Below are 20,178 nucleotides of genomic sequence, written 5' to 3'. Positions count from 1 at the left end.
TGAGCAAGCTCCACTGCCCTCAGTTTCCCGCTCTACCCTGGGAACCAAGAGCAACAGTTGATCTGCAGATCTGAGATCACAAGCAGGTATGTACGGTAGAAGGAGGTCAGTAATTTAAGAGGGGGCAATGCAGCTAAGAGAATTAAAAACTAGCAATAAAATGCTGAAATCAATTCTGAACTTGACAGTTAGCCACAGCAATCAGACCTGTTTGAACAGATGCAGCTCAAACAGGATTAATATATATATTAAGTTTGTCTTTGATTCTAGACTCTGTTTTCCTGATTTAAGTTTTGTATTATCTTATATATTACTGATGATTTGTTGACAAACTACATATCTGCAAATCAAAATGAACTGTCAGTGAAATAAATTACGAAGAAATCATCAAAACATTGTAGAAATATTCAAACATGATGAATAATAACAGATCAATAACTTTAATCCAGGGTCATGGTTAATAACTCTTCAAAGTAAAACAGTTGCAGATGCTCTTTCTTCTTTTGCTTATCTCTCCGTGTTCAAATCCAATTCAATCAAACTTTTATTATCTTTATTTATTTCCTTCAGCCTTTATTCAAACCATCAGCTGCTGCTCATGACGTTTGAGTCTTGATTGACGTTTAAACTGGCCAATCACACCCAAGATGGCGAGTTAAAGCGTCGAAAAGGGCGGGATAATCCGGAACCCTGTGAGCCAATGAACAGCAACACGAGCGCGTGTCTGTCCAATCAGGTGTTTGATGCCTGGTGCTGGTTCGGGTGGTGGCTCATATCTTCAGAGAGGAATACTGTGTTGTTATTCAACGTAAGTACTTTTTTTTACTTTGTTTCATCTTTTACTCTGATACCTGTGAACATGCACGGTGCCATGTTGGGTTCTACCCACCCGGGTCGCTAGCTGCAGAGGACAAAGCTCAGCGCTGAATAACGGTGTAAGCGGACTTCAGTGTTCATACCGGTGAAGACGAGGTGATTCTGTCATTTTGAATTGTTCGTTAAAACGTGTTGTTTTGAACGGAGCTAGAAGTGACAACGTGCTTCCGGTTTTCTCTGCTCAACCGTTCTAAAGGCAGATTTTTCAAACCTGAAGTAAAACGGTTCTTTATCCTTAACACATGACAACACATGACACATCTGAACGAATAACTCTATGGTACTAATATAAGAGTTATTATTATTAATATTTGTCACATTCATCTTAAACCTGTGTGATCAGTACAACAGGCCTGGAATGAAACCTCCCTTCAATACGGTTATTTTTTAGTTCAGAGACCCGTTGACTCAACCGTGACAGTTGTCTCTACTATTTCCTCCAACACATTAAAATCCATGAGGGCCGGTTTTAAGACAGAAACTCCACTTTGAATCGTGTAATACAAATCAACAACACCACACATATTTATATATACATGAAATACTAATATGACTAATATTTTCTCTTGAACACATGTAAATAACCTGTATCTGTGACTTTGTATGTTTTATGTTATCTTCTGTTTACCTTTTGGCTGTGATTTTCATACAAGCCGCTGCTAGTTGTTCCACACCCGGATATTGTATATTATATGATATTATATTTTTCTATTTTGTGATGATGTTGTATTTAATATACTAAACCTAAATAAACAGCCACCAGTTTCAATGAAAAGCTGAACATTTTAAGCCTCATGAAGGAGGATATGCAGCAAGTCTGCTGTGTTGGATCTCATTACACTACATGCCTTACATACATGTACCTAATAAACTGATAGCTGAGTGTATATAGAGCTTGAGTTGATCTCAGTAGAGCACATTACTCCAGCAAGGCCCAGAAGTCGCCTTCAATTCAATCTGCACCAAATTTCACACTCTCACATATCAGTTGCCAAAATATGCCAGATTTATTTCACCAGGATCCATAAAGTATTCCCTGGGTAAATGGTGAAAATGTAGAGAAACACACTATCTACCAGATTTCCCTGAACCATACCACACATATTTTGCTCACAACAAACAAAACAGATACAAATGGACAGGGAGTGAAAGTATGACCTCAATAGGATAATAACTTAAGTCATTTCCAGACATGGATTGACCCTATTATGTCAATCAGTAGCATTCTTTCTTTGGTTTGCCTTAACGTTTCAGAATCTTCTTGACTTCTAAAGCCCTCGTCTGGCGTCACATTAATAAGTTGTTGGCTGTTCTCTTCTGAATGCTTTTTGAATCTTTGTGTGGATATTTAAAACCACCCACTCCTTCCCCTCGTCTCTCATAATGGTTCACGGCTCCTCTGTTGTTTTTTGTTTCTCCCCATGTCTTCATTCCAGATGCAGTTCATGCTTCTGTTCAGTCGACAGGGCAAGCTCAGGCTTCAGAAATGGTACGTGCCTTTGTCTGATAAGGAGAAAAAGAAGATCACCAGAGAGTTGGTGCAGACAATCCTGGCTCGGAAGCCCAAAATGTGCAGCTTCCTAGAGTGGAGAGACCTGAAGATTGTATACAAGAGGTGCGTAGAAATTGGACTTGAAGTGTTTTCTGGTTGAATGGGCGCAGAACAGAGTTTTTCACACTTACTTGGGCAAGTCATAGACCTGCCATTCATAGACTGTGAAGAGTGTGTCACCAAAGAACATGAAGGCTTCATGTACAATAAGAAAAGTAAAACATTTTCACCTAATAGTTGTTTTGCAGTGGACAGGTAAACAAACCCTGAGTCACAAGCACAGCAGCCGAGGTGACTTTGCACTATTGCTCAACCGGACACATGTTTGTTTACCTGTTGAATGTGAACAGTTCAATTGACTCATTATATACAATTAAGACGCAAAAGTGTGAGTAGAGATGATACCTTTGGATACAGTTTCACTGCAGTGGTCTGAATAGGTCTTTATTTTCATAGTTCAGTAAAGCTCCAAGCTTTCTGATTGGTCACATGTTAGAAGAGAACTGTCCCCATTGTTCTGTGAGAGAAATGATAAATGTTTTTACTGAAGGTGAATTAAGAAGTCGAAGAGCATTGGTCCAAGAGCATGCATTATTTGAGAACGTGTTTCCATAAGGGTTCAGACATTATGATTGTATGTACATGTCGAAGGCCACAGGGAGGTCCTTTTTCATTGTTGTATTTTATTTTATTTTAACTTTAGTGAGAAGAAATTAAAATAATATATAGTAATGTAATACAAGGCCTACACCGGAGCTAAATGAGCCGCAGAGCACCCAATGGAAATTAGTTTTGATACAGTAAAGACAATAACTGCTGCTGCGGTTTAATATTTAGACTGTTAATGGTATAAAGTTACACGATATGAAATATAAAAGAAAAATGCAATTAGGAAACATGAGATCTGGAGCGCACAGTTAGGCAAGAGTGAAGCAACCATAACGTTTCAAAATACAGCCTGTCACCATGTTGAAGCAGAGCACACACAGATGTAGTAATCCTTCACGAAAACATACAGCAGGTCTCTGGCTGCAAGCAATGACTATTTTCTGAAATAACTGATCAATCTTTTTTTTCTGAAATGTCAGAAAATAGGGAAAAATGGCTGTAATAATTTCCCAAAGCTCAAGTTGCATTTAGATTTATTTTTTTAATCAAACCATCCGTCCAATATGCAAATATATTAAATTTACTATCCAATATGCAAAAAAACATGCTATATGGACAGATACATAGACAGAGTTTCTATCTACAGTATCTACAGAGTATATCAGAGCTATGTATGCTTTTGTTCTGAAAGGTTTGACCCTGTAACAGTGATGCCAATGCTTGCTAGTTCACTTTGTGTGTCAGCTTCAGTACAACTGCTGTTTCATAGACAATTAAACAACTGACTTCATTGTTTCATGAGCTTGTCTGTGCCTTGCAGTAACTTGTACAAACGGCTCACAAGGACGGAGTGGACCATGAAACAAAGAATTAAAATAGCTGGAATCAATAATGCCAACAAGTTCCATCTTTGCAGAGTTTGAGACTCGCTCCTTTCTAAAAAACTTCTGCTGGGTCCACCATGGCCTCCTGACCCGCTGCTTGTGAGGGATCAACTGACCGGCTCCTTTATTAGCCAATCATCACATGCTTAAAAATCCTTAGGGATTAAAAAGGGATCAAGAACCATAGTAGAATTAGGCTTAACTGATACAGCCTTCTGCATCTGGCTTTTTAAATTAGACTCAGTGCACAGTAAGCATCAGTCAGTCCTTGCTAATAACAACAGCGTTGCTCTTTCAGCACTTTTAATGAGCTGGGAGACAGTATATTTATCAGTAGGGGAGCCTATGATAAAAATGCATTTAGTCAGCTCCTCTTATTCTCACTTTGTCAGGTTAATGTCAGGAGTTTGAAAGGTGCTTTTTTAATGCAGTTAATTTTGTTTCTATTTGTTTGCCAGATTTAACAGTCACGTTGTTCTGTTACAGATACGCCAGTTTGTATTTCTGCTGTGCCATCGAGGACCAGGACAATGAGCTCATCACACTGGAGATCATCCACAGATATGTGGAGCTGCTGGATAAATACTTTGGCAGTGTGCGTTCCTCTTATTAATTTATATGTTGTGTATTCACACAATGTCTCATCATATGTTTGCCATCTTTTGAATGTAGACTATGGTCCTAAATTCCATTCATTATGGTCTGGATTTAGCTTATCGAAACCTGCAGAAATCCAATGTTTATATTGATTTGTAGTTTGGATCCACAGGTTTGTGAGTTGGACATCATTTTCAACTTTGAGAAGGCCTACTTCATTCTCGATGAATTCTTGTTGGGTGGGGAGGCTCAGGAGACGTCGAAGAAGAATGTATTAAAGGCCATTGAGCAGGCTGACCTGCTGCAGGAGGTAAGACATGAAAATGAGAGTCATGATGATGAATAAGGATTTCACACTAATGACTTTCTCCAATTTAATAAGTAAACTGCCCTCACTCGTTATTATGACTGTTCTGATATGTGAGATTCTCCAGATCAGACTGAGGAAGAATTGAGGAATGAGTCAGTGTCAGAGTTTATTTTACACGAGTAAAGATCTGCTACCTCAATTTTAACCCAAAATACGTTTTTGTAATGTTTTAAATTTTTGTGTAGAAGTTTTTCCTCTCAGGAATAGGTGGATGAGCCTGCACACACTCTGGGTGCTATTTACTGTTCCTCTTTGCTCTTAAAACCCTTTAAATATTTATAAGACACGCTCTGTCTGCAAACAATTTATAAATGACCAATGTCCATCATACAGCACAGTCGACACTTGAATTATCGAAGTAGGAGTTTCTGTATATCACATAATTAAAGTAAAACAGGGTTTAAAATGTTGTGTGTAGCTTTTTGTCTTTGCTCCCTTTTAATGAAGTGGAGGAGGTCAGTTGAGATTCTTTCATACACTTTTACTTTCACTGTTGGATTCCTGATCACCACTCCTATCCTTACCTCCATCTGAACCGGAGCTGCATCAGTGTGGTGCTCTGAGTTCTGAAGTCCTGTTGTCACAAATGTTTGACATTTTATTTCTTGTGATTTTTCATTCCATGGACTTCACCGTGCTTGTTTCTCCTCCACTTAGTTTGCTTGATCTTGATCCTGATTCCAGCTCACATATTTCTGTCTTTACTATTGTGATTTGCAGAATATAGACTTTCAGATGCGTCTGTTTGCAGGTACAGTTCGTTAGAACCCCAGTGACCCTGGCTGTAGTGGTAGACCAGTAGCTTTAGATTCACCATAGATTCACCAACACAATCCTAAAACCAGGAGTAAACAATGTACCAACAACAGCAGTATTACAAGTGTTACGAGCACCACATAGATATTGCAGTTGCTGGTATGTGTTTTTCTGCTTTATAATAACCTCATCCCTGATGTCTTTGTGTAGACTAGACACTAACCGATATAACTCCTGCAGCAGCATAACTACATGAGATATCTCCTCAAGTAACATCACTGAATTTACTTCTAAAATGTGTTATTACTAATTGAGAGATATAAATGAATCACTGTACACAGGCTGTCTCGATAAGACAACTAAAACATACAGTAACACAAAAATGTCTCAAATGAAATCTGACACAGTCTTTTCATCCCTGTGTGATGGGAGATGTGAGGGGAGCTCAGGTTGCAGCCCAGAAACAAAGCCTCTGGGCTGCAAAGCCTCAGTAGCAAAACCACAGCGTCACTGCCATAAGGATTCTGACCATTAGCATGATCAGCAGAAACATAGCTCACAACCACAGCTGTGTTTCTATACTTCACAATGATGTTGCAAATTCAGACTGACATATTGTAACTCTGTTAATCAGAAATATTACATATGTTACAGTTAAGAGCTATAAACTTGAATCAGGATTGGTTTCCTTTCTAGAGAGTGCACAACTGTCAAATTGATTTCATAGCATTAGCTACTGAAGGCATCTTTTAATGTTAACTGTGTTTTACATAGTTGTCTAGTATCGACCCAATCAGTGTCAGCAGGCTAATGGGTTCCGCTGGACTTGTTTTTCGGAACGTCGAGTCAGTTAGTGATCCAGAAGGCCACCGCTAATGAGTTCTGGGAAGCGAAACCAGGCCACCGCTGACAGCCCATCAACGTTTAGTGGAGAGAGTGATGTGAACTGTAGATAACGGCCTACATTGGATTTCTGGGGGAAAGTTTTTTACAACAATCCCACAGATTTAGCTTAGAATGACAAAAATATGCACCTGAGGACGTTTGAAAATAAGTTTAATGAAATAAGAATATTTGAAATGGGAACATTATGGAAGGAAAATATTTAAATACTGATACAGAAATCCTGGAAACCACAAATATTAACCAGAAATATTAACCGGACAATATTTGGGTTACACTCTAGTGACAAATACAAAATAACATTTCCATTAGTTAAGATTTTTGCTCAATAATCATCTACATATCTGAAACGCTGTCAGATGACTGAACATTCTTACGGCTAAGCATAGACATATTGTCTCCCTGTCATTGATATTTGATATTAGATCTATCATCATTTACTTCATCATAGTATAGGTGACATGTAGCTATGAACAAGACCCAACAAATTATTTTACTCATGTTTATGTAGGATTTAAAAGTGGCCTAAATGAATGAATGAAATGAAAGTCAAGTCAAGTAGTATTAGAAAAGCTAAACATTAGGTGTGAGACAGGGGCTGTCAGGCTACGTCCATAATTCTCAAGGACAAACTGTGAAGCTACTCACTGATTTACAGTCAGCAGGACCATCAAGTACATTCACTATAGGGAACACGCTGCACAGCAATGACTAATGGTAAGTTCTTAATGTAGCCACTTTCTTTTTAAGTGTGTGACGTGAAGAGATTTTTAAAATAATTTGATTAATATTCTCACTTTGGAATAAGTGGGGTCAGAACCTGCAGAGAGCCAATCCAACTTTACCCAGACAGGAAGAGAGAAAACGACTCTGATTGGCTCAATTCTGTATTTGTAGAGCCAGAGTGAAGACTGGGGGAGTTTGCCAAATGAGGAGATCTTGTAATGGGCCTAGGGTCCATCCATGTCCAGGCTACTGGTAACTACGAGACTGGTGTTGTCAGTCTGTCGGTCAGCATGGGTTTCTAGTTTTGCGTGCCTTGAACTCTTACCTGCATGAACGTTGACTGTCTCATAACGCTGAGTGACACATACACAACAAATGCCAGGGTCATAACAGGCATGAACCTCAACTGAAATGTTAACCACTTGTCTGAACACACTCAGTTTCACTAACAGGCAGCATCATCAAACATTTGGTGTCACATTAAACATTTTGAACAGTTTCTTCGATCGTTGTAGCACACGAGAAACTGCAATATTCTTTTATGAATGCAATTTTCTCATACTAAATTTGCATTTGAACTTTAAACTGTAACATGGAAAGTGTTTTTCACAGTGAGAGAGCTATGCTGCCTGTGTGAAGACTAGCCTGTTGTCTTACTAACAGCACTCAATGATATTGCTCAGATATATGATGTGTGTTGTTTTGAAATGGTATAAAAGAATTCCTGAACAAAAACACTAAATTACGTCAGTATTTCACATTTAGTTACTTTACTTTACTAATATTGATTCTTCAGGTGTCATTTGACCCAAAATGGAAACAATCATTGTCTAATCAACACTAAGATATAATTCTGTACTCAATGTTTTATTTGAACATATCCCATAAAAAGACCATAAACCAACACTTCCAGGTTTGGCTCTGGTTCCCACTCCCAATGGTTTCTACTGGAGGTGGCCACATGGACACTGTTTATTTTAAGCAAACAAAATTAAAGCAAAGATTAAACAAATTGAAATTGCCGACTATTTTCCGCTGTGGATAACTACACAGCCGGACTATGGCAGCTGATCGTGTTTTTCATGCTAAATGAAGGAACATGTAACTTTTTCGGTTAAGGGTTAACCCTCTCTCCATAGCACAGAGGAATAATCCTGTATATCAGAAATTGTTAACACAAATTTAAATCGTTCATTGTTGGCTTGGGTCTTTTTAAAGGATTTGTTGACATCAGGATTATCACCAGCCTGAAAACAAAGCAAAAAGTGCCTCTTTTCATTATGGTCATTTAATAATCACGAGAGCAGGAGATCAAATTCAAAATGTCCTCTGCTACTTTATCTTCTGCAATTGACATAACTTTAAAATAAGTGGTTCATGATATAATAAGCCAATGCAAAAGTTATTTCCAGTGATTTGAATGAGGGAGGACAAAAATGATTGTCATCTTTCAGAAAATCTAAACATATAAGTTAGTGGATGTAAAGAGTGAAGTGGTAAATCCAGTGCAGGGGTTGAGAGAGGGCACATATGGAATTAGGTCCTTGTGCTTTTTGGAATTAAGAAGTGCATAGTGCAGTAATTACATGGAAAACATACCACAGGGGATTTGGTGGAAGCGATTTTAATAAGGCTTTAATGAAACATTTCTCTGGAGCTGGTCATTACTTTGGTGCCAGCCGGCTGATCTTCTTTTGGAATAATGATGCCTCTGAAGATTTCCTGCTTAGCTCAACTCTGCGTGAGAGACATCGGAGACAAAATGAGCAGATACGACCAAATGAAGAGGGCACTGTTGTGGTGGTGCAAAGTTAATCTCCTGCTCCCCGACCACGCCACATACTGTAGATGTGTCGGTGCCGTAGTTTCCTGTGAGATTTAGACTTTATCCAGCTCGAACAGTGTTGTGCATCATTCTGTTTATTTTTGTCCTCATACACATGTTTGCCTCACAGGTGTGATGGTCCCAAATATGGCCTCTGAGTCCTCTGGTCTTTTCCAGAATTAGGCCCACTGAGGTGATTAATCTGTGTCTGTGGATTTAGGCCGTCTGTGCCTGTAAGAGCCCTATAGTGTCAGTCTTCTTGCTGTGTATATCAGTCTGTCTGTAGCTCAGTTTGTGCTGGTTACGACGGTGTTGTGGCTCATGTTCGTGGTTTCTTGTTGATAGTAACTGTCTCTCCATAGTCATCAATATATGTTTGTATCAAACAGTCTTTCTTCATTGTGTTGTTTTTCATGTATGTGTAACATTTCATTGACACTGTCCACACCACCAGATGTGTTATCTGATTACATGTCTGCAGTTTGAATAGGCGACATGTTGACTTTGTGACCATAGTTTAAACCATTATAGAAAAAAATATTAAGCAATACATAAACCGTTTTTACTACAATACTCAAAATGAAATCTATCTTTCACTAATGTGGATATTTTATTATTTTTGCTGTATTAGCTTTAGCAATACCACTCATGTGTCTGTAAGGTAAATATGAAGCTGAAGCCAAGGGACAATTAGCGTAGCTTAGCATAGCGACTGAAAGGAGGGAGGGACAACTAACTGGCTCTGTCAGGAGATTGTGAAAAAGGCTCACATTCTAAAATGCTTTGTTTTCTTTGATTAATCCTAAGGAGAAATTGAAATGTTAAAAACATGTCTCTATTCCTGCCATAGACTGTTAGATGGGTAACATGACTGTTCCCTAAAAGTGAAGCCAATGCAACCTGATTGCCATCTGGTGGCTGGCTGATAGTGAGATCTAGAAATGCTTGAAAGAGCCAGGCTGTCAGTGAACCAGTTTGAGTAATGGTTTCTTCACACAGCCCCTTGTACTTCACTTTTACTTTTCAATTCTCATATGGCTTATGCAAGATAACAAAAAGCCTCACATACTAACACAAGATTCCATGTGTTAGTTGGTGAGTTTTGTTTGACCATTTTACCTGTTCCCTCCTTTTTCTAGTCTTTATGCTAAGCTAAGCAAACTACCTGTTGGCTCCCTCATCATATTTACTGTACAGACATATAAGTGGTGTATCACCTACGATCTAACTCACAACAAGAAAGCAAGTGACAATTTCTCTGAAATTGAAATATATTTAATAGAACTAGAAAAACTTGTTTTTTTTAAAAGGGGTCCCAGTGAGAGTAGTTTGTCTTTGTCTCCGAGTGGCGTCTCCTGCCTGTTGTTCTTTCTCCTGCATGTCCTGTGAATGAAGTGTGTGAATGAGGTGACTGTTTCGCCTCAATGTTCTGGTGTTTTCTAAGCTGTGTGCATTTCTCTCCCTCAGCCCCGTCATGAGTACTTTAATGTGCCTGTGTACTGATTGGCTGCCACCGCTGCTGCTGCTGCCGCCACTGCTGCTGCCACTATCCACCCTGCATGCTGAGCTCCTCAGTGCCTGGCACCTTTCTCTCTGCACTCTGAGCACCTCTCATTGTCATTGGTTAGGGGGGGTGTCATAACCTTCACTGTTGCTCACTCAGTTCACTGTTCAATTCAGTACATGGCAGTCATGATACAATGTTGTCACAAAATTTAAAAGTAAGTTTAAAGCTACAGTAATTGACGAACACATTTAGGTCGGATTGTTGGGAGAACAAGGAGGTCAATGTCTTTAATCGTTATTATGACATGAACCAGTTATAGTATATATATGTGTAATGAGTCATAAGTTCTGTAGCGATATATTGTTACATGCCTGTCATCGCTCCACTTATTTGTTTCACCAGCAGGGCAGCATGTGCCATCATCACACAAAGTATGCAGTTTAACTAATGATTTTGAACTTAAGGTCCACTTACCAGAATTCAGTTACATCTCTTTTATCCTTTTTCCTTTCGTGGGTTTTACTGTTTTTAAGATTTTTTTTTTTTTTTCAATAGTGGCAAACAAAACCTTTATTTGAATTACCTGCTGTTCTTTTAGTTTAAAGAAGATCTGTCTGTGCACTGTTGGATCACAATGACACGTGAATAATATTTTATAAAAATAGGGACAATTTCATATCCAGTATTTTGTTATGATGGATGGTCTCTACATGGGTTATTACCATTCAGAATAAGTGGGGGAAGTCTGCCCCCTGTTGCACAGGCTGTAGTACAGATGCACAAAATGTCGGTGTTTGATTCTGCACTATACCTTTAGAGTATGTAAATGCTTGAGGGCCACATCACAATTTATTAGCATCTGAATTCTGATGTTATTTAAACACAGATTTAACATTTAAGTCATTATTTTATCAAAGACGTGTTTCGTTTTTCACTATCCGTCCTTTTTTAACGTCTGAATTCACATCCCTTCAGCCCATCCCACGAGTAAATTCTACATTTGTTTATCTTGTCTTTTTTTTCATATATTCTCACTTCTCATCAGACAGTATGTATTTGGATTTAAGGATTTGTCCTTGTTGTGATGTTAGGATTTGTTATAGCTTTAAGTATGAAACAGTTTCTTGCTCAGACCGTGGTACGAACACAAGATCGCCTAGTGTTTAAATATTTGTCCAGTAATAAGCTGAGTTGTTATTCTATATCTTTAAATTGATAGACCCTGATTATTTCCTATTTAGATAAATAGAAAAAAGGTCACTCTCAAGGTAAGTTATAATATTTATTCATACTGAATAAATATTTGCACTTTGCACAGATTAACCAAGGGCTTTATAGGCATTAAAACATAATTTAGACAGATATACAGATATTTTAGACACTTAGACTGATCCGTCATAATTGCACACTGTCTAAGCACTTAAGATATTTTATATGAACCGTCATTGTTCACCTGTGTCCAACTCATGAAGCCAGATTGCATCAATAGACCGCCGTGGTTAATTTGATCAATGTACATGATAGATCATCAATAAATTGTTAAGATTCTTTGTCACATGCGCACACTGGTGTCTTTCTTTGATGTTAACCTATTGCAGTTTGAGTTGACATCAGGTTATAGTTTTTCTGCAATTTCTTCTGTTTTGGAAACAAACTCAGTGTCCTTCCCACTGAAAGTGGGTTAAATTTTTATATCTCCATTATAAAGCATGATTTCTTCCTCACTGCTCTGATGCAACTCTTCTCTTTACTTTGTGCTGAACCTTGTTGTAGGATGCCAAAGTAAGTGCGTCTCTTTCTTTCTGCCAAAAACCACCAGCTCATATAATTTCCTGTATGTTCATGTAGGTACAACATAAATTAAAATAAAAGTAAATATCAAATAATCAAATAATGATTATGAATGCAGGCCAGTGGATGACATGTATTTAACGCCGTCTGTCCATCCTCATGTTATGACCCAAACATTTTTTTTAAATGTATATATGACAACATATTGTAGTTTGGAAGATGAACTAAAGAATTGTGGGTTTCATAGTAAAAGCCACCCCTTTCATTTGTATGTATTTACTTTATTATGCATTTAATTTAACATGTATATGTATACATATAAAAGAGTATAGATAAATGCAGCTTTAAAGTTGCCATATGGAACACTTTTTTTACACAATTAGGTCTCAAGAATAAAGAGATTACATTTTCTCACAGAAATGCAGAGAAAATAAACTAATTGTTCACACAAATATGAATAGAGAATTCAGATGGTGAACTGAACTACAGTTATTGCAAGTAATTGATTCCTCACGTCAAGCCACTTTAATTTGATTCTGATATTATACAAATATTTATGATTAATGCAGCTTTAGCTGTGTGCAGAGTTGAGTTGAACGGAGACCTCGTTGAGATCTGTTATCAGTGTGTGTGTTTAGTGCAGCCCCCCGAGCGCTTCACTGGAGCTCTGGTTCCTCTCCCTCCACAGGAAGCAGAGACCCCGCGCAGCGTGCTGGAGGAAATCGGTCTGACATAAACATGGCGCATCAACATCCACTTGCTCCACATGCATCCATCTGCCAGCGGCTCTGCTGTGTGAAGCCGACGCTGACTCCAATTCACCTTTGAGCTCACACAATCTTGTATTACACACAAACACACACACACACACTCATACGGTGGCCATTGCTTTTCCTTTGGATCTGTTTTCTTTCTTCTCTGAGACAATGTTGCACTACCGCTCCATATCCTGCTGAGTTATTTATTTGGTCAGTGCGATGAGGTGAACTGTGAGTGAAGAAAAACCATCATCGTTCAGCTTTCCAGTCCAGTGTGAGGAGCTGTCCTGAGTGAACTGCTTAACCTTAATCCCAAATCTGATTTAAGATTCTGCTGAGGCTGAGGCAATATTGTAAAGGGAAGTCAAAAGTATTGCATCCACAAAACCAAAGATTTACATTTCATCTCGCCTCACAATGCATTGTGATGACCGTGAACTTGATGACAGTTTTAAGCCCAACAACTTTGGCATTTGAAATCAAAAGACTGTGAAACAGAAAATGTAGTGTCTCATATTTCTACAGTTTACAGACCCTCCTCTAATCCCACTTACTGTTGAATGCCTTAATCTCTGATGGACGTCCATTAAATTCCAATGAAATAGTCTGTGCCATGACTGCATCTGCATTTTACTGCAATTAAGCAGGTTCTGAGATCATTTTATCAATGTGCAAATACAAGAATCACTGTTTTATTTCTTCATGTTTACAACTGTGTTTAGATTTTTTTCTAATAGTGCATTTCAGTGACTTAAAATATCTCATTTTGTGTTGTAAAGGCTTTATGGTACCAGATTATTTCACTTGTGGCTGTATTTTGTAAATTTTTGACCATGAGCTGGTAGAAATAAGCAAGAACAAAGTGACATAGCAGTGAAATACAGTAAAATGGCCTTTTTAAATTGTCAAGCATATGTGGTACAAAAAGAAAAAGCATCTCAGCTTTGTGGCCAGCTGCAGGAGTCCCGGATTTCTTTAGCTCTGTTTTGGTCTCCACCAACTCCTGAGGGAAGCATCTGGATATTTAGCAGCTCTTAGGTCTACAGAGGATGTATTCAGGAAACAGTATTGTAGTTGCTGTTTACCCACATTTTGCAGGACACAGACCCCAATACACAGACACTATTTATGTGTGTAGAATGCAGGAAAATGTGTTCATTCTCGGGAACATAAAATTCTATTTTGCTTCCCATTTAATTGTATTCTGCAAATAATAATAGTCCGGCGACTGTGAAGTGCCTGATGCTGCTGGAAGTGAGGTGATGGAGAATGATTAGACATAAACATACAATAAATAAATGTGTGGCTGATTTACCAAAACAAAGAGCAAAAACAGGTTGCTTCACCTTAAAACTGATCGCAGGTCTAAACATGTGTGGTGTGTAACACCTTGAAAAATCCTCCTCTTAGGCCGTTTCATTGTTTACTCAAAACTGGTTGGGATTTAACATTAAAATGAATTAACTCTGGCCAATGATAGCAACACGTATCATATTGTACAGCATGTCAAATACTTGTTTACTACTGTGCCTCTGATGAGAAAAGAAAAAGTGGTCATGCATCTAATAGCAAAAGTGTGATAAACTGTAGCAGAGTTTATTTTATGTATTTTGGGGAGAGCGTGGCCCAGGGGATAGAGCGGGTGTTCTGCAACAAGAAGGTTGCTGGTTCGAATTCCACTCTTTCCCATCTGCATGCCTATGTGTCCTTGGCAAGATACTGAACCCCTACAAATGGCCCCTCATAAAGTGTTCTTGAAACATGTAAGTTGCTTTGGACAAAAGCGTCAGCTAAATGACATGTAATGTACTTAAATACTAGTTTTCAGTCACATGGATGAGAACTTAGATACATAAGATGCCTTGAACACATGACTGTGCAAATCAACTGGAATTATTGGTGTATTTTATTCACATCTTGAACTGTGTTTACATCTTTAAGAAGCTGATATTGTTGTTTGAAACCTAAACTGTTTAAAAACTTTTTTCTATCTACGCACTTTAGTTTTTTCTTCTTCTTCTGTGTGTCAGTTGTATTACATGTTGAAACACTGAAATATTCTCCTCTAATCACTATATACTTCAAATGAGAAGACTTTTCATGTAAAATTGATTTTGTGCGCAGTTTTGTATCTCAGATGTGCGACTGATAGTCTGTAAAGTGAAATAAACAGTAGCTACACTCTGAGTGAAATGCAACCTGTGTGTGACATTACTGGACTTACAGAGGATACTATATCGTGTAGTTTATTGTTGCAGTGTCTGAAATGGAAAAAGGAGAACAGTTATGTTTCCTGTCAAGTTCAGCAATAAAGAGGACTCTGGGGTCAGAGAACTGCTCCGTCACAAACAGCTTGTTTCCTTCAATTCTTTGCAGGTTTCTCACAGCGCATTAGGGACAGAACCGCCAACAAGTTGGTGATTAAAGAGTAACAGTGTCTTCGGGTGTTGGGACACATTGACATGTTGAGATACACATGTGCTTTGGTTTAATATGCTTTATGTCTTAGAACACATTCTGTGTACAATCACCAATGTAAAAACAAGGAAACGTGCATTTAAAAATCACAGAGTCAATAAAGTAAATAGTAAATAAATCTGGAGCCGTTTTCATCGGTGTAAACAGAGTACATTATATCAGCATCTACATATATACGTGTGCATGTTGAGACAATGCTTTTGATCTCAACAAATATAGACAGCATGTCCAGTCACCCAAGGAAATTCACTCACAAGTATGAAACTAATATAAAAAGTGATATCATATTAGCTTCTGTATTTATTTCTGCGTTACCTGGACGCGTTCACATATTCACGGGTTGTGAAAAAGATTTCAACAAATACGATAAAGAGTTTCATTAACAAATTACCAACCAGACCTTTAAAGCGAGCCAAAAAAACTATTCAGACTTATGTTACAGAGTCGGCTTCTTCACTGTTGCTACTGTAGTGTTGTATTTACCATGGAGGTGTACATTATAAATATGAGGTTCAGGACAAGATCTTTTCTTTTTTAAATATATAACGCATAAAACTATTCACTATACTTAAAATGCTTAAGATTGACAAGCTAGCTCCGGTGCTCTAGCTGTCCTCCTTTAGCATATCCTCAATCTCTTTGTCCCAGTTGTCGTCGTGGTTCTGGTTATCAGCCAACACGTTGTACTCTTTAAGTTCCTCCTGTAGCTCTCTTTCCCAGTCTGGGGTCTCATCTAGAAACACAACCCCAAATTTGAAGTCACTCAATAAGATGGACAATTGGAAAAATAAAAATCACACTTTGCAAGTCCACAGAGTTTAAAACACATATAGACTCTTGCTCCTCTGTTTCCCAAAACAAGATAAATGGTGTCTAAGTCAAGGCCCTCATGATCACATTTTTTTAAATAGTTAATCTAAACTTATATTTATATATACAATTCCTCAGCAGAGCATGAAAGAACATCGCAAAAGCCACAAACATGTGACATGCACCTGTCCATCTTGGAAGCTTGAGCAAATAATGAATTCATCATTATATGTCACCTGGAGTTTTTCAGTCCTTCATTACCATAGATGCACCACAGAAGTGTTGTGTCAAGTGGAGTACAGTAGCTTATAAAAAGTGCTACTTAAAATCATCTGTACACATAGGAAATATGTGTGCCAACATGGTGGCTTGTGCTTACAGTTTACAAAACTGACCCTGCACATTGTCATCATCACATTAATGATTCCTCCTTGGTTCTAACCATCATGACAACACGTTTTTTTTAGAGTTAAATGTAATGTCGCAGTTCACGTCATAACTTATGCATACTCTGAGCAGTTGCTTTAAACCAGCACCGTTACAATAAACAGTTACATCATGATCCAGTTCAACAGAGGGACTTACCCTGTGTTGTGCTAAGAGGTTCCCGTTTGTCCAGAACCAGCTGTTCCATCTCTTTGCGCAAGTCGTCCTTATTTATGTTGCATGAGTCAAAAGCATCACTAACAAATTCAGACACAGGTGGGCTGGTGGAGATCTCCTCTTCATCCTGGCATTACAGAAACAGGAGGGGGTCTGAATGTTACACCGCTTCCAGTCCAGTTACTATTATTTTATTCTATTAACATATGACCTTACCTCACTGGTCTTTAGTTTGGTGCTGTTAATGGTTGGAGGAGTTTTCCCTTTATCTAAACCTGCAAAAATTATTTTGACATTATCTCTTAAGTAATATTCACGTTCTCTCATGCATTGCTGCAGAGTAATGCATGCAATACATATAAAGTATGAATTCAACTGATTTTAACATTGAAAGTGTGCAAATTGTTGCCTAAATAAGTGCAAAACGTTCCTTAGGGCGACTCACTGTTTGATTTACAACATAATGTTTGGCTTTACCTCATCCCCTTTTCAAACACATTTATTATTTCTGGTTTGTGGCTGAGAAGCCATCATTTAAAATTAGTGATCTGTGTTCTTCTCATTGACAAGAACCTTCAGATTATAGACAGGCCCTCTACTTTTACATTACACAATAAGATTGTACCCTTTTGACAAGTATCCACGGGACTGGAGGCAGTTTTCTCCACATCTCTCCGTTCCTCCGCCTGTTGTGCTGCTAGAGCTGTGAGCTGAGCCGACTGTTTTATCAAGGACACGCGGTAAAAGTAATTCTTCCAGAAGGCTTCCTCTTTCACCCTAAAAAAAGTACAGGAAGTAGACAATCATCTCTGTGGTGGAATAAAAATATTTTCGTTTTTTTAAATAAACCCACACTTGCACAGGGATGCACATGATGGGAACAGAAGTTAACATGTGCAACACAGGAAACATTCTCACTGTTTGGGGACCAGATGGAAGCGCATCCTTCTGAGGAGCTCGTCTTCCTCCAGCATCACCATGGCGACTGGATACATGTGCTCAAAGTCAAAGTGAAACTGTACCCCAGCAGGAGGGTCTCGCAAAAAGTTTCTTTTGTCCTGTCAAAAAAAAATAAGTTACAATTTTCTTGATACTATATAGATGAACAATTTGACTTGGTTTGAATATCAAAACAAATGTCTTATAAGGAATCATACTAACTGCGGAGAGAGATAAAATCTGTTGCTGTACAGTTTCCTCATCATTGAAACCAACCCATGGAGGCACAGCAGCACCTAGGAACAATGAAAACTAGTCTGTAGTCACAGTATTCTGAAGGGATTGTACTTAAATGTGATGCATTTTTGATCATCAAGCAATTAGGCTACTATTAATGAAAGTAGCTCAGGAAAATAACTGAATTAATTATTCAGTGCTTACCAAACTTTTTGGCTTTTTTCTCCTGAACAAACTTTTCTTGCTCTTTCTGGAAATCACCCAAAAGGGTCTGAGGGAAGAACATAATTCATCATCAGGCCCAAAAAACACGGTGCTGTGAAATCAGTTAACTGACTAGAGCCAAGAGGTATTTACCTTATCAATAATTCCATTTATGTTGCCCTCCTCGACACTCTTCTTCAAAGTTTGTGCTGTTTCAACCACTGACTCGGACAGATTCTTAGAGGCACTGCTGGCAAAGTTATAGATGTAACCTGCAGAAGAAGAACATCTATGACTAGATGTGGCTGCGGCTACATGGGAGCTACAGCAGGGCGACCAAACACTTTCAACTAAGTGCACCAGTACAGTTCTGCACCACACTTACCACTGAAGCCCTTTGCTTTCTGTAGAAGTGGATGAGGATCCGCGTGTTTGTCCTCATACTCAGCATCAGCCTTTACTCTGTCCATCTCGGGATTGCTGTTACCTTCACTGGCTTCAACAACAGTCTCGCCTTCTTGTTTACCTCGGCCATTTCCCCCCTCTAGTCCTAACCAGTTTCCCCAGTTCTTAAACATACTGTCAATACTTTGCCAATGGAGCTACAATAAGTTATTCAACGCGCACCGATGATCAATTACTGCGTGTGTGGATGTTCGTAAAAGTAAAGTTAAGGTAAAGTGTGGTCGCTGGTGACGTTTCACCACTCACCCATTTCCGCGAATTCGCTAGGTTTGGACCTACTGCCGACCCTTAAGTTAAAGGGTTGTCATGGGAACGTGGACTCCCTGGAAGAAGTTAATAGTTAGCGAAATTGTTAATAGTTAGCGAAATGGCGACTTAACTAGTCTAAACCCGGAAAGTTTGGTTAAAGCCACAGTACTGGAGTGAGTCACCGAGTGTTTATTCATCAAAGCGCGAAGCAAAGTTGTTTTTTGAAGGGAAACGTTGTCCGCTAACGCGAGATGGCGCTCGTGCTGCGTTCCGCTCCACTTGTTGTCCCGGGTGTCCATGGATGGAGCTAGGTTAGCTTAGCTCATTTAAACTCTCCGGAGTGTGTCAGTGTGTCGCTCTCGCTCCAGCCTGCAGGGACACGGGCTGAACTGCTGCTGCTCACCAACAGCAGAGGAACTCCGCAGCTCCCCAGCGAAACAAGTCGCGGAGCCGCTCCTTTGTTTTAAACGTGATTCGTTACAGAAGGAACCCAGTCGCGCTGAAAAAGACCGAGTATGTGGAACGCAAACCTGCGATAAAGCTGCGTGACTCACCGAGGAAGCTTTCGCGTCCACCGGTTTATCCAGGAGTGGAACTCCCAGGTAAGCTCAGCTGTTTAAACTACTATTCTGTGGTGTGTGTGTGTGGAGAGTCAAACGTCTCATGGAGTTGAGTTGTTGTTTTTCAGAAATAAGCGCTCGTTTCTCGCGAAGCTTCGGTTACCTGCGTCAAAGAGCGTGTCTGTGTAACTCGGCTCCGTTCAGCCGGTTGTCGGTTCACAGGGGAAGATGGTTTCCATTGTGCTGCTCGACATTGTTAGTGTTTAATTCTCTCTCGCTTAAGAGCATAAAGTTGAAGTGAGCCTGGCTGGAATATGACGACAGGTGATTACGGACTATTACCGATCTGTTAAACTAGTGCCTGTTGTAGTTTATTCCCTGTAAACACAGACTATCCGCTCATGTGAGGCAGATCCACTGGATGTAACATTCACACACTCATCTTACGCACTTAAGCGCTGTCGCCTTCAGATTAAGAG

The 20,178-nt window shown here is 39.0% G+C and overlaps 3 protein-coding genes across 6 annotated transcripts in view; 2 read left to right on the top strand and 1 right to left on the bottom strand.

Annotated features, from left to right (window-relative positions):
• Positions 1 to 663: 663 nt before the first annotated feature.
• Positions 664 to 12,160, top strand: LOC133960711 (AP-1 complex subunit sigma-2-like). 4 transcript variants are annotated; one of them, XM_062395513.1, is made up of 7 exons: positions 664 to 808; positions 2,313 to 2,491; positions 4,408 to 4,516; positions 4,691 to 4,828; positions 5,609 to 5,639; positions 9,229 to 9,291; positions 10,566 to 12,160. In XM_062395513.1, exons 1-6 carry the CDS (start codon positions 701 to 703, stop codon positions 9,279 to 9,281), a joined length of 618 nt encoding a protein of 205 aa, XP_062251497.1. In that variant the 5' UTR covers positions 664 to 700; the 3' UTR covers positions 9,282 to 9,291; positions 10,566 to 12,160. The 4 variants fall into 4 exon arrangements, with proteins under 4 accessions (XP_062251497.1, XP_062251498.1, XP_062251501.1 ...); XM_062395517.1 differs by lacking the exon at positions 664 to 808 and adding an exon at positions 815 to 935; XM_062395515.1 differs by lacking the exon at positions 664 to 808 and adding an exon at positions 815 to 972.
• Positions 12,161 to 15,382: 3,222 nt separating this feature from the next.
• Positions 15,383 to 19,167, bottom strand: LOC133960710 (synapse-associated protein 1-like). The gene is made up of 9 exons (XM_062395512.1): positions 18,811 to 19,167; positions 18,579 to 18,697; positions 18,426 to 18,492; positions 18,207 to 18,280; positions 17,964 to 18,103; positions 17,671 to 17,822; positions 17,262 to 17,320; positions 17,028 to 17,172; positions 15,383 to 16,365 (listed from the first exon to the last, which is right to left on the bottom strand). The coding sequence occupies exons 1-9, from the start codon at positions 19,001 to 19,003 to the stop codon at positions 16,238 to 16,240; spliced, it is 1,077 nt and encodes a 358-aa protein (XP_062251496.1). The 5' UTR covers positions 19,004 to 19,167; the 3' UTR covers positions 15,383 to 16,237.
• A 342-nt stretch (positions 19,168 to 19,509) lies between these two features.
• Positions 19,510 to 20,178, top strand: part of shroom2a (shroom family member 2a) — a 32,162-nt gene continuing 31,493 nt past the window's right edge. Inside the window, exon 1 of the mRNA XM_062395509.1 lies at positions 19,510 to 19,741. The gene's annotated coding sequence lies outside the window, so the exon portion shown is untranslated. The remainder of the gene's footprint in view (positions 19,742 to 20,178) is intronic.

Source organism: Platichthys flesus, chromosome 9 (assembly GCF_949316205.1).
Source record: "Platichthys flesus chromosome 9, fPlaFle2.1, whole genome shotgun sequence".
NCBI lineage: Eukaryota > Metazoa > Chordata > Actinopteri > Pleuronectiformes > Pleuronectidae > Platichthys > Platichthys flesus.
The sequence above is the reverse complement of the archived record's forward strand: the minus strand, read 5'-3'. Positions and strand labels throughout refer to the sequence as shown.